Raw genomic sequence first — 13,959 nt, 5'->3', positions numbered from 1 at the left:
CTTGTCCTCTTGTATGTGTTTAAAAAAGGAAAAAAAGATCTTGTTTGTGGATGGCGTATAAATGTGTAAGTCTCACAGGCACATGGACTTGATAGAGATATCGCCATATGCCTTTTCTGTGTCTGTCTAATGTGAGTTCCATTTTTACAAACTACTTAAACTGAGGCCATAATTGCTCCACTGCCACGAAGATTGGAATGTTCAAATTGGACATTATTTTTGTAAATTTGTTTTATTTTTATTTTTGGTACACTTGGTTGGAAAGGTTCTCCTTATCCCTATACATGTTCAGCAGTTAGCTGCTTGATTGTTGCTGCTTTTTTTTTTTTTTTTTTTTTTTTTTTTTTTTTTAAGTTTTACTTCTCCTTGCCATGTTTTCATCAGTCGAAGCCCACAATGAGGTTTGAGGGATTTTCAGGTCGGCCAGAATAGATGCTCTTATGTTCTTGCCTTTACATCTGAGATGGGGTATTTGTACACTGCAATTCCTATTGTACAAATAAATCACTAAATATGCACTCTGCCTGAGTTCTTTTTGTGACATTACTTTTGGTCATTTCAAATGAACACGACTAATCTTATTTTTGACTTCAATATGTGAGCAGGATTAAGTGAGATGTTGTTACTGTGCCCAGACTGTAGAAGCTATTCCAAACTTGGAAAGCAAAATTGGCTCATTCAAGTTGTTGGGGTTTTTTTTTATTTTGTTTTTTTAAATGAATTGCACAGATGGGAGGATGATGACATTTTTTTGGATTATTTGATCCTATGACTTTATCATTGGATGGATATATAACAAGCCATTTGAGAAAAGGAAACATGGGGGGATTATTTTAAAAAATGCAACATGTACTTGACTACTGATCATTTATTGCATCTTGCTATGGTAATATGCAAACTATCCATTGAATTTAGATTAAGACAACCTTTCATACACATACCATTCATGCACTTAACTCTGTCAGGTCGCACAGCGACTGCAAGTGAACGGCTGTTCTCGAGTCTTGCCACAGCATCTTAATTAGATTGAGGTTTGGATTCTGAAGTGACTATTGGACAGGATCATTGTTTTAGTACATTCCTGTCTAAATTTGGCTTGGTGATTGGTGTTGTCTGCTGGGGAATATCACATCTGTCTTCTTTGTACACTGCAGCATGGTCCCCCCCCCTGATTTTGTCTGTTTGCTCAGTTTATGTAAACATTCTTTTACAAGCCTTTCAGGGTCTGCTATGGAGAAGCATGTCCATGTTGCTTTCCTTATACATTTACATTTTTCCTGCAGATGTTCCTTTTCTGCATTTTACATACAGATTTTATGTATTTGAAAATTGCTAGCCACTCAATGACTACAAAAACAACTTCCTACCACAATAGTGAAATATCAGAACAAAGGAGGCCAAAACCAATTGTTTGTCCTCAATTCAGATATTTCAGAGCTTTGTTTTCCCTTTTGCACAGATAAATCATCTCTGCTCATTTGTATAAAACTAATTACTCCATTGTGATCCCATGTTGTTGCAAAGCCAAATGAAAAGATACAATAGTGGGTATTACTTTTTATGAGCAATGTAATTTGTGCCTTGTCCTCAGGCGGTTTCCAATAGTTCTGAGCAACCATTTGGATATGAAAGAAGGGACCGTGCTGTTGGATGCTCGTAGAGCTGTTACGACTTTTAAATTCATGTGGTTGCATCATTCTGTCGATCCACGTTTTTGTTAGAAATCTTATTTCCTGTAGGAGTAAGCACAATGGGAGGACACAAGCTCTTAGGCAGTGTTGGATGCAGAGGTTCAGGGACTATGCTCTAAAATTCAGAGATGCAATGGGACTAAGTGGGGTTGCGTAAGAGAGGGATGAATAAACTTTTGTTCTCTTTGCATGATTAGCAATTCAAAATTAGGAAGTCGTGATACTGTCTGCCTTAAACAGATAATATTTTGGCTCAACTCCATGTAACTGTTAATGTTAGCAGTGAGAATAATGACTGTTTGAGAAAAGTACCACAAGATTAAACTATTATTCTCATATGATGATTCTCTATAATAACCATTAGGGAGAGTTTCATACTTACACCAAATAGGATAAAGACAGATAATAGAAAAACCAACTATCACAGGGGCCATTATTTGTAATTGGGCAGTGTGCAGTTACATATGAATAAAATTTAGTAAGGTCATTACGCTATTTATTTAGGACTTGAGAGAATTAGAAGGATGTGGAGAGTACATTTGTTAAAGAATAAAACTTCACAGCTTTTCATATGTATTAAGTATTGTATAACTTTATGTAACACCACTGTGAATTAAGCAGTATACTGCTGAATTACTCCATCATTGCATTGCTAGTTATTTTACATGGTTTTAAAAGCCTATACCATATAGTCATGTAGTCATATTGCACACATTTACACCATTACCTATCTATGCTAAACCCACTGACTAATTGTACCCATCAAGTTCACAGTCCAGATAAATCCATTAATGTGAGTATGTAACAGTACAGCATGATTCAAACTGAGGTAAGGCTGGAGCAGTCAGTAGGAACAAATATTATCAAGAGTATATTATGGATGCAGAGTTGAAAAGCCTCTGGTTGGTGTTTAAATTACAGCTCTCCAAGAAGAAATAATCACTAGACGTCTCCTCCTCAACTCAGAGAAGATGACAAACACTTACATCAGTCTGTGGGAGGGAGCTGTAGTGACTACGAGTGGGTGGAGTAAAAATTGGGGAACTAGAATTAGGGTGGAGTAAATTTAAAACGCTCAGCAAAGCAACCAATTGGAAAAGTCGTATCAAAGCCCAAGAACCTGCTAGAAAGGAAATGTTTGTTTTTTTCCCCCCTTTCTTTCATTTTTTTTCAAACCTTGTTATGTAACGTGGTTGCATATATATTTATATCAATTTTAGAATTACAGCCTAATGCATTAACTGAACTAACCATTACCCTCTGGATAAACATTTTAGCTACAGTCCCCTGCAGCTATTCATTGCCTTGTTTATGGGCTCTTTAATGATATTTTATTAAAAGGGGAACATTGCCTGGCCACTGCATTACCCTCCTGGTGTCACAAACCTGTGGGTAATGAAGGTTACTGGCACCTTTCACTGTTTAATTATATATATATAGATATAAAGAAACAGTCCTGTTCAAGTAATTGTAGTTCTGCTGTAATCAACTGAGTATGTCAGTATATTTGTGTGACCCTTCAACTGACAATATTGACCTCTTATTTTTCCTTTCAAAGTTCTCTGGTGTTACCATACACTATAAATACATTTAAAAAACACACATGCACAGTGAATTGGTTAGCAGTGCTGTGTACATTTGATAAACAAATATTTCACAATTTTATTTTCTTAACTAAAAAACAAAATTTACAGTGCCCTTACAGAGGAAAAAAACCAACTTAAATTGACACATATTGACACACTGTAAAAGATTTTACAGTGTTAGTACACAGACTTCTGTAAAGGATGATGACGATTTCACAGAAAATTGCCACTTAAATGCAGAGGATATCTCCAACACGGAAATCACAAGGAGCCGAGTTTGCTATTGCAGCACATTTCAAGCGTTTCAATATTTATCACAAACACAATCATACACCGATTGTTATCTGTTCTGCAACTGAAATCCAACTACATGCTGCAGGAAGAGACAGTTACACTACTTCCTTGTGGTTTACTACCCAATGCTGTTGTGAGACTATAGTAGCTTTCATTTATTAAACATATGAACTTTTATAAAATAAAATGTACCCCTGTTTGGAGAGTGTTCTTACAGTTGTGACCTGCACTGCTGAATGAATGTAGGTGAAGAAATAAAGTACGTGCTGAAATAACTGTTCAGGTTGTCCACTGAAATGACAATCAATAAAAAAAACGCCTTAAATCCCTTCTGCACATTCATACTTTCAGGATATAAATATCACCTTTCAATTTGTCCTTTGTGTGGTGACACTATAAAATTCTGCATGGCCATGGTTACCATTTGACCCCTATTAAAGCATTTAACTTGCAACAAGAGAGAAGCAATGCACAACTCTAATGGAAAAGCGTTGCTCCACAGGAAACCACAGGTACCTATCAGCAAGACAGAGCCTAACCACTAGTTAAGTCAAAGAAACTGGACAGAGGTAATTACCGGTTCCTTATACTCCTGCACAGCACCATCTGCGCAATCTCAACAGGACATGGACGCAGAATGATTGGGATCAATCTGATGGTTGTGTGGGTAGAATCATCATTTGTGTGATGAAGAAAACACTTCCTGCTTGTTAGCAGATGGGATGAAGATGTGTTACACAGCGAGCTTAGCCAGCCAAATGTGCTAAGAACACAGCATCTCAGCTCTTCAGTCCTTTGAGAGTGAAGCAGTGTGAAGAGCAAAGCCAGCCATGTCCCCAGGGCTTTGCTTCAGATATAGAGAGAACCGTCAACGGGTCCTACATAACCAACCCCTATTAGAAGGACGTCAATCAAAGTCCAAATGCCTAGGCCTCCAAAGCTGAACAGTTTGCCCAGACCCTCTCTCCACTGGCCCAGGTAAAACCGGTCCGCTCCAAAACCACCAAGTGTAATGCTATGAAAGGAACCAGAAAAAAAATAAGTTTCATCACATATCCTAATCAATAACGTGTCTTTACATTTCCATTATTTAAGCTTGTTGTAATGGTTTTAATATTACTGTCAGTTTTACCTGAGTGCTAATGCTGTTGACCATTTGTATCCACCAGTCCAGTTACAAAATAAACGTTTTGGAAAACGTCTTTTACCTAAAAAGAAGTGAAGACATAGTGAATGCTTTCATGCACAAACAAGCAAAATTTAAACAAGCTGACTGAAAATACAACAAACATTACATCAAAAATGTCATGTGGAAATTTAAATAAATCCTCGCCAATCAGCTGATCTTAATGCCAGCTCACATCCGCTGATGTGTTTCCATCCTGCTGATAATTCGCATATGGGGCTATCCTATTTAAGCAGCTTCAGCCTGCATACAAATGCTGCTGTGTCTGCAAGTAGCTTTGCAACCCACCCCAACCCCAGCTTCTTCACTTTATGGTGTTTCTGACTTAAATGTCTGCTGTCACAGATGTTTTATTCTGTGAAGAGGTCCTGCTCTGCTGCTCTACCTGCCTGTGCGGTTTCCACAAATGGCCAAGCAACCATAAGGGCTCTCTAGACAGAACCCAAACATAGCTCTACTGCAGATGAAATAACAATCATACTTTGACTAACATTGTCCTGACTGAATAGGAGTTTTCCTTTAATAGCAACCATGAATGAAAACCAGTTTAACTTCATGCTGTGGACAAAACAGTTGCTGCTCTAGACTGCATGACTTTAACTGACGACTTTAGAACCTAATTAGGCTTTATAGTGGATCCTTGATCATACCTAAGCAATGTACATGATCTAAGACATCACAGGTGGCATTGTAGCGCTTGCGTGGGCAAGACACTGTCATACAATTGGTGGAGTTTGTGCAGCGATACTGGGAAGGGTCCAGCTGCCAACAGAACTGACAGGTGATATTGAGAGAAAAATTGGCTTGCTGCTGTCCAGACTCTCCCTGTAAATACAAAGAAGAAAATAAATTTCACTACACTACAAAATTCCCAAATTGAAGCCTTACTAACCCTCTTAACAAACAGATAAAGATGGTACAGAATTACTACAGACAAGAATATTTGACAATATTACTCACTATGCAGTGAACGCCTTTTTTGGGTCTACAGGCAAATAAAGTTGGTTTGCCATATGTGCACTTGAGATGGTAATCGCATTGAATGCAATGAGCTGGCAGGCGGTGACACAAACCCCCACTAGGACATTTGGATGTGTCTTCATCTGCAGGAAACACTACAAAAAGTCCACCACAAAGTTGCATTATCTATTTTAAGACATTTTCAAGCATGAATAATAAATATTTTGTGCAAAGTAAGCAGGCTTTCATTAAATCTGGCTGCTGGTGGTGGCAACAGGCGGTGACTTGTGATAACAGACTGTGGCGGCAAAATTAAAAATACTCCGCTTTCAAAGAGGGCAGGCCATTAAAGAGTCCTTGAGCAAAGCTATTTAGTCTTGATTGCTACATTATAGCTGCATGCTGGGCAGTAAAGGAAAACTGTTGCTGCTGTTGTTGAAAAGCAATTAACTTAACAAATTCTGGTTGAGATCAAGACTTTACTTAATGATATGCAGGTTAACAAAGAAAAAAAAAAACATGCAATACTTAGACAATGGAAATTAATTGTGTCTGAAGTAGGCAGTATTACTCTGATTTTGCACTGTATTTTATTCAGGTTCCCAGATAACATGGACATTCTTAAATATATGTAAAAACCTGCAGTTTACAATCTCATTACATACAGGAAATACAAATTTATAGTGATGCTCAAGCATGGGAAATAACCAACTTCAAATATGTCAAGTCCATCGCAATTGTATTTCTCCAAGCTTGGTTGTTTTTTTAATCAGTGCTGCTATGTTACAGCACAACTCAGCACCCCCAAGTCTCATGCTGTTTCCATCCTGTGTTCAGACTCAGAAATAATAATGTTGTATAGATGCTAAAAAGTGTCTAGGTCTACCCTTTCCCCCCCTTACAAATAAGACTGAATTAGGGAATTGATAAATAATCCTGATGTATGAGCAAAATCAATAGCAGCAGTGCTACAATGAAATCTTACCAATATCTTTAAGAAAATGTTACCTTTAAAATACATTTCAAATAATCCAGCATCAACCTGTGACAGGTGTGCCATGCTTTTTGCCCTAGAACAGCCTTCATCCCTCTAAAGAAAGGGGTTTGAGTTCAATTCATGAGGCATGAACTGAAAGTCCTGGTTAACAGGTTATTAATGGAAAACTGAGCTCGCTTACTGCTTAATAGAGCCGCATTTCTTTGTTGTTAAGTGCTAGAAAAAATATTAAACAGAACGTCCTTTTGATGTACAAGTCACATCTTGTCACATAACTTCTTTATACAAATGAATCCTCAATTTCTATTTGAACCAAGCGAGGACTTGTTTTTCCAGCTTCATTTTGGACTACTATTCAAAAACTCACACTCAAAGATTTAAATTTGGAGTTCAGGAAACTCTGATATTAACCGTTGTGAATGCGGCCCTTAGTCAATCTGTTTTTTAGTTTACAAACAGTAAACTAAAAACCACACAATATATAAATTCATTATTAATAAAAAAAAACAGTTAAATAAATAACGGTACAGTCAGTATGTTTAATTTTGATTACTGACTGCAATATTTACCTGAGGCTGCATCGGGGACCACCGGGCTAGTGATGAAAGGTCCATCTCTTGTGTAGTGGGTCTCAACATTAGTTGTGCTCAGGGAACCTGACAACAAAGCGGACAGGTCATATATGGTTGAACAGAAATTAGAAGTCTAAACACGCGTAAGCAGCTAGAGACACTGGTTTTTCTTTTAATAAAACGTGCTAATTATTGCTTTACAATAATTTTAGGAAGCTACTACACAGAAGCTACTCGCTGACATGTTCTGTCATGCTACAAATTAGCATAAACAATGAACTGTTAATTGTCATAGCTTAACTTGCATACGACACAATTAACAAAAGGTGTTTTTGTAAAATAAATTTTGAATCCGTGTTGCTCACTACAGCCAATGTTTTCATTGCTATCTAGCTAAATAAACCAGTGTTATGCTAACTTGCTAGCTAACCACCTCATGCTAATTCAGCTGGGGAAAGGTAACGACCAAAGCGAGATCTATAAGTGTATTATTGTAAGCATACCGTTAACACACTGTAACATAAGGTCCATAAACAATACAGCGATAATTCCGTAGCTTTTAAGGCACCGTCCTCTGTCCGGTCTCCAAATCTGACAGACAGTAGCCATTGTTACCGCAGAGCTAAAGAGAGCTGCATTCACGTCATGTAGGAAACTGGAGTGCTAATAGTCCTCTGATAGTTTCAAGCACGGAGATAGAGCAGTTTTTGTTTTGTTTTCTTTCTTTGTTTTAAATTAACAAAAATCACTAAAATAAAACCCCAAATAAGATCTGAAAATATTTTTCGTTTGAGGTCATTCTAATACAAATTAAAGGTTAGGCAATAGGGGAAAAAAAAGACTAAGAAGAAGAAGAAGAAGAAGAAGAGCCACTTTAATGTAAAAAAAAAAAAGTAAAAAGAAAAAAGCAAAACTATTATCAGGTTCTTTGTTTATTTAGTTAAAGCTGTGAACATGCAACGGAAATCATATTAAATTTCATATATATGGTGTTTGATAGAGGACTGCATTAGTTTAATCCTTTACCCATGACAAAATACATTGTGTATTAATGCCATTCCATAAATGCAGGACATTTTCTGCCAACCCATGAATTTGAAAATCTTGAAAAAGAATTTGAAAAAGGTCAGTCCTCTTTGAACTGTGTCAATGTGTCCAATTAAAGTGACCCTGTTATGTATATTACCAAAAGCAGACAAATTAATTTCAGGGTTTGCTGCCTTTATCTATACATCTACATTTTATTATTCAAAAGTCTCTGGAATTACACTGCTAGCATCCTTTTGTAAGAAAATACAAATACTAGGACCGATTTGCAGTCCTGTTACCAAATGTATAAAACAAACATTAAAAACATAAAATATTATTAAACATCACATTTATATCATAATCTATAAGGAAATCCAGCCATTTTAACTTCAACCTTGTTACTGCATCATACCGATAAAATAAAAACAAGCCTTGAAATAGTTACAGTAATCTTCAAAACTAACTGATCTTGTGACCTTAGTGTAAAACTAGAATAAAACTAAAGCTAAACAGAAATGTGCTATAATAAAAGTTTGAACCTTTCCCATTAAGATTGATGCAGCAAAAACCTTTCCCGTCTTCATCTTGCTACCCCTGGTCTGTGTTTTAGCAACAACATTTTGGTCCGTTCTGTTTTATAAATTCTTAACTTTTTATGGAAATCACCTTTCTGGTGAGTCTATCACATTGTTCTGCATGCTGTGAGTTGTTAGAAAACAGTGAGTAAAACCATGGGTAAAATAAATTTTACCACCTGACACTGGTATGTTCCTGATTTGTTATTACATGCTGTATGAGGAGCTGGCTCAGTCTTGCTTATTACACAATAACAGCTGGAATTCCCATTATTGCCACCTATTAATCTACAGGCTTCATTCCAAAGCAACAGCATGATCAATAGTTATTACTTTGGAACAAATAAACTGATGAAGCATTAAAAAAAAAGTAAAAGAAAATTAACAAAAATGTGAAGACTGTCTCTACAAAATAAACCTATTGTAGTTTGTCATGATATCAAACTACTTAAAGATTAACATCTTCTGTTGTGAAAATAAAGAAACAAAGCACCCACATTTGGAGAATTTTTTTTATTATTATTCCTGAATTTCCAGGCAGATCTTGGTGAAAATAGATTAGTGTAAAATTCACACAACTTTCATGTCTTCACGTCGTTTCCTTAAGTTATTGAGTAACTTTTCTTGAGATACACTTAGATTACCTTGACATAATTTCAAACCCACGCTACCTACAAACAGTTTTCCCCCGTTCACTGACGATCACAAGAGCACTGCAGAGTAGTTGTGCAGGCCCAGTCATTACATCCACTTACAGAGTATCAGTTTATTTTTTCTGCACTTTCCCAAAAACCATCTTGTGTCCCTTGTTGCCGTTTCATGTTTGAAGTATTAAAATCCAAGCTGTGCCTAGATCAGAACTCCTCTTCTGCATTTTGACAGCGAGACTGTTTGAGCAGGGTCAGGCGTGCCATCACCTCGGACACCGGTAGTTCTCCGTGGACTTTGTTGTCCCTTGTGCGCACATTGACACTGTTAGTCATCTTCTCCTTCTCTCCAACCACTGCCAAGACACAAGACAACAACAACAACTTTACACGGGCCAAGTTTCACCACACACTCCCACTTTGCGTGCAGAATTTGTCAGCTGTTGGTGGTTAACCAGCTTGGAGGTCTGTTTGGCTTCTAATCAATCAATTAAGAATGTTTATTTTGATGACTTTGACAGATTTTCGCTTATTCTCTTCCTTCACTACATCCAAAAATCTTCTGTGACACACCTCTTTTCTCCTTCCTGTTAGCTCCATATTCAAACACCCTTTGATAATGTATCCACTATCCCTCCTCTGAGAATGTCCAAATCATCTTAACCTTCAATCTTTAACTTTCTTTCCAAGCCGTTCAATTTGAGCTGTTCCTTTGTTGTACACATTTCTAATCTTGTCCATCCTGGTCACTCCCACTTGAAATCTTGACTCTACTGCCTCCAGCTTAGCTTCCTATCTTTTTTTTTTGGGCCACCATCTCCAAACCACACAAAATGGCAGCTCTCACTAACATCTTGTAAACATATCCTTCCACAAATCACCCCTGACCCTCGACTCCCTCAACTCTGCCAGCACTTTCTTCTTCACTTGTATTATGTATTGTCCATTGCTTTGAATAGTTGACCCCAGATATTTAAACACATCCCCCTTCACTACCTCTACTTTCCTTGCATCTTTACTGTTACAAAGGTCAAACTCCTGCCTGACCTCATTTGATAAAATGCCCATCACCAATAACAACAAGAAGGGCCTCAGAGCTGATCCCTGATGTAATCCCACACTCAATCTTAAACACATCTGTCCTACTCCTACTGCACACCTCACCAAGGTCTCACTGTGCTCATACATGCCCTGCACCTCCCTCACATAAGTCTCTAGCACTTGAACAGTAAAGTTTCAGGCATTTTATTTGAATTCTTATCCATTAAGCAGGATCTGATCATCACAAATTCATTCTGAAGCAAGACTATGACCTCAAGCATTCTGACAAAGAACCACTTTTCCTGACCAGAAGAACAATGAGTCCTGCAGCAGATGGCCTGGCCCCCACAGGGCTCAGAACCAACATTAGTGATTCAGTTTGGGAAAACATGAAGAGACAGAAGACACTGACATAGCCTAAATCCAAAGAACTGTGGAGAATTTAAATTTACTTTGTACCGTGTTAAACTATGGACACATCGTTTTCACTCACTACAATTGTACAAGCATCCTCATTTACCCGTTATAGACCACACCTTTGTACAGTTTGTTACTTAATGATCTAACTTGGGGGTTTTATTTTTCCTCACCAAGAATGAAGTTATACTGTGCCAGCTGAGCATTGCGGATTTTCTTGTTTAGAAGGCAGCTGGAGTCCAGATCAGCATCTGCCATAAAACCAGCTTCTGTAAACTGCTTACACACCTGACATGTAGAAATTGTATTTGTTAATGTTCAGTACATTTCAAGAACTTTCCATACTTATTGTCATTAACTACTGCATTACAAGAAAGAAATAATCAGAGACTAAGGCCACAATGGGGAAGTCATACCTTCTTTGCGTAATCCTCACAGGATGGGTTGACAGGCACTAACATCACCTGACGTGGAGAGAGCCACAGAGGCCTGGTGGAGGGTGAAACATGGGTATTACAACTTTCACATAGTGAACGATAGAAACATGACATGATCCGTTTCCTCAACAAAAAGGAGCTAAAATCATGATCTGAGGAGGTAAAAATCATGCCATAGTTGGAGAGCTGTTAGTGACAATACAGGTAGAATTTTATAGTAAGCCAAGATGCCTACAATAATTATAAAGACCAAAACATATTTCTAAATAAAAGAAAGATCAAAGCAGTGGGTCATAATAGCACCGTATGTTAGTAGTTTTAGTAGGCCCATTGTGCTTATTGCCATCTCTATTTTGAACTCTAGTAAAATAGCTTTGCATAACTAAAATTGGGCTTCATGAGAACCCCTTTAGATCATCATTTGCCTGAAATAAGCAGTTTTAGCTCCTTTGCCTCCTTTTTAGACAGCTTTCTCCACATTGGCCCAATCTCACAAATAGCTGGTTTGAACATCAGGTAGGTGGGGCTTCTGGTCTTACAGCCAGATGTGTGCCTGGGATCACCACAGGACAACTGAATGCTTGAAGACTGAACTGCTGGCTCACCAGGACTGCCATTTAAAATTGTAACCTTGTTTAATATGAGCATCCACTATTGTGACAGAAAGTACCAAAAATAATGGGTGTTGAATACAAAAGTAACCAAAACAACACATTACCATTTCCCTGCATAGTTCTCTGTCAGAATGGCAATCATCCTTTCCACTGAGCCTAAAATGGCACGATGGATAATGACTGGTCTAGATTTGTCATCCCCATCTTTTCTGTAATTGTAGCAAAAGAAACAAAAAAATAAAAACACTTATGTTAAATATGGTTGAATAAAAACATTTTGATGTATTGTCACACACACACACACACTTTTATTATTAACCCTGCAATCATTCTCATACCTTCCCATTGTCTTTCCAGAGACAATACTTTTCTGACACAGACGTCTATACAACTATAAACACCATTTATCCATGCACTGCCTGCTGTCTATTGCTGCACAGCACGTGTATAATTTTCCCCATGGTGCGTATATTAATTGAAGTTCCCTGTGAGTCTATAGCCTGCCACCTGCACAATGAGTTCAGATTTGCATAGAGCAGCACAGGCTGAGACATCTTATCCAGGAGGGGCTTAATGCGTAATCCTTGGCGCTGTAAAGCACACAGACTCAGCAGTGTGTCAATATTTTTATTAGGTGACTCACCCCACAAAGGTCAGATTGAAGCGGATGGGCAGCTGGAAGTCCAGCTGAATGGTTGCACACTGGTGGTAACGTCCAATAGCATCTTTGATCTTAATGTCAATCTGCAATAACACAGAAAGAATTATACTTCTTTCCAGACCACAGAAGGAGATTCAAACTGAGCCAGTGTTTGGAAGGAGTTTAAAAAAAATGAAATAAAAAGATTCATTCGGAACCTTGGGTCCATAAAAAGCACCGTCACCAGGGTTCAGTCTCCATGGCTCTCCAAACTCATTCAGGCTGTTTTCCAATTGCTGTCAAGTATGAGGTAGAGGTTAGCATGTACTTTAAACAATACAAGGCAATTACTGTAAATCACGCCAAGTAGAACTACAGTAAAGTCCATACTTGGGTATAGAGTTCCGTTTTAATTGGTGCTCTTATGCAATTTATAGCTGGACACTCGAAGGAATCAAGCCAAGAAAATGAGTAATGTCTTCTTTTGACAACACACCACCCACAGACAATCATGAAACTTCACAGATTTGACACTACTACAGCATAATTACATGGCAGGAGACTGATACTATCATCCAGAGTAGTTCTGTGTCAACATGAGCTTTTATTTGCTTAAATCTCTGCTATCCCTTTAGATTTATAATTCAGTAGTTGGATTTCCTTTTTCCACATGATTAACTACTTAAACTGTGACTCATGACACAGTTTACCTTCTCAGCTTGATTCCACACAGCAATGTCACCCAAATACTTGTCTGGGCGAGTGGAGAGGTGAAGCTGGAATGAGAATCCAAATACATCGTAAACACAGCGGAGGAAGTCCAGACAGCCCTTCATCTCTGACTCGATCTGTTTGAAAAATATATATATATATATACACACACACATGACTCAGCATTTAGGAAATGACTCATAATAAGCAGGTACGTGTTTTTAAAAGATGTTTTTCACATCTTGTTAGAAGCAAAAAACATCCCACAGAAATGTTAAAAACTACTGATGTTGTGACCTGATCCATTGTGCAGAAAATGTGAGCGTCATCTTGCTGGAAACGGCGCACTCTGGTCAGCCCGGTTAGTGTTCCTGACAACTCGTTTCTGTGTAGGACCCCAAAATCTGCCAGCCTCAGCGGAAGCTCTCGCCATGAGCGAGGCCTGTGGCTGAACATCAGACTGCAGGAAAACCAAATTAAATTACTTATATGTATGAAGTAGTGTGTGCGATTTTGATATACAAATTGAGAAGGAAAAAAAACAAAAAAAACAAAAACAAAA

At 37.8% G+C, this 13,959-nt stretch overlaps 2 protein-coding genes across 2 annotated transcripts in view; both read right to left on the bottom strand.

Annotated features, from left to right (window-relative positions):
* Positions 1-3,306: 3,306 nt before the first annotated feature.
* tm2d3 (TM2 domain containing 3) lies at positions 3,307-7,966 on the bottom strand. The gene is made up of 6 exons (XM_005727597.2): positions 7,790-7,966; positions 7,284-7,370; positions 5,718-5,872; positions 5,408-5,582; positions 4,704-4,779; positions 3,307-4,586 (listed from the first exon to the last, which is right to left on the bottom strand). Exons 1-6 carry the CDS (start codon positions 7,893-7,895, stop codon positions 4,421-4,423), a joined length of 765 nt encoding a protein of 254 aa, XP_005727654.1. The 5' UTR covers positions 7,896-7,966; the 3' UTR covers positions 3,307-4,420.
* Positions 7,967-9,390: 1,424 nt separating this feature from the next.
* tars3 (threonyl-tRNA synthetase 3) overlaps positions 9,391-13,959 on the bottom strand; it is a 12,921-nt gene continuing 8,352 nt past the window's right edge. Inside the window, exons 12-19 of the mRNA XM_005727595.1 lie at positions 13,695-13,891; positions 13,397-13,534; positions 12,905-12,982; positions 12,690-12,790; positions 12,151-12,255; positions 11,412-11,484; positions 11,169-11,283; positions 9,391-9,893 (exon numbers count right to left, since the gene is read on the bottom strand). Of these exons, the coding sequence (XP_005727652.1) occupies positions 9,745-9,893; positions 11,169-11,283; positions 11,412-11,484; positions 12,151-12,255; positions 12,690-12,790; positions 12,905-12,982; positions 13,397-13,534; positions 13,695-13,891 (956 nt within the window). The 3' untranslated portion in view covers positions 9,391-9,744. The remainder of the gene's footprint in view (positions 9,894-11,168; positions 11,284-11,411; positions 11,485-12,150; positions 12,256-12,689; positions 12,791-12,904; positions 12,983-13,396; positions 13,535-13,694; positions 13,892-13,959) is intronic.

This window comes from Pundamilia nyererei, unplaced genomic scaffold, assembly GCF_000239375.1.
Source record: "Pundamilia nyererei isolate P.nyererei 1_Seehausen unplaced genomic scaffold, PunNye1.0 scaffold00025, whole genome shotgun sequence".
Classification (NCBI taxonomy): domain Eukaryota; kingdom Metazoa; phylum Chordata; class Actinopteri; order Cichliformes; family Cichlidae; genus Pundamilia; species Pundamilia nyererei.
Note: the sequence above shows the minus strand (reverse complement) of the source record. Positions and strands in the feature narration are given on the sequence as shown.

Coding starts and splice junctions, on each gene's coding strand:
- tm2d3 (XM_005727597.2), bottom strand. CDS start 7,895: ATGGCTACTGTCTGTCAGATTTGGAGACCGGACAGAGGACGGTGCCTT. Junction 5,873..7,283: donor GGTCCCCGATGCAGCCTCAG/GTAAATATTGCA, acceptor GACTTTTTGTAG/TGTTTCCTGCAGATGAAGAC. Junction 4,780..5,407: donor AGATCATGTACATTGCTTAG/GTATGATCAAGG, acceptor ACTTCTTTTTAG/GTAAAAGACGTTTTCCAAAA.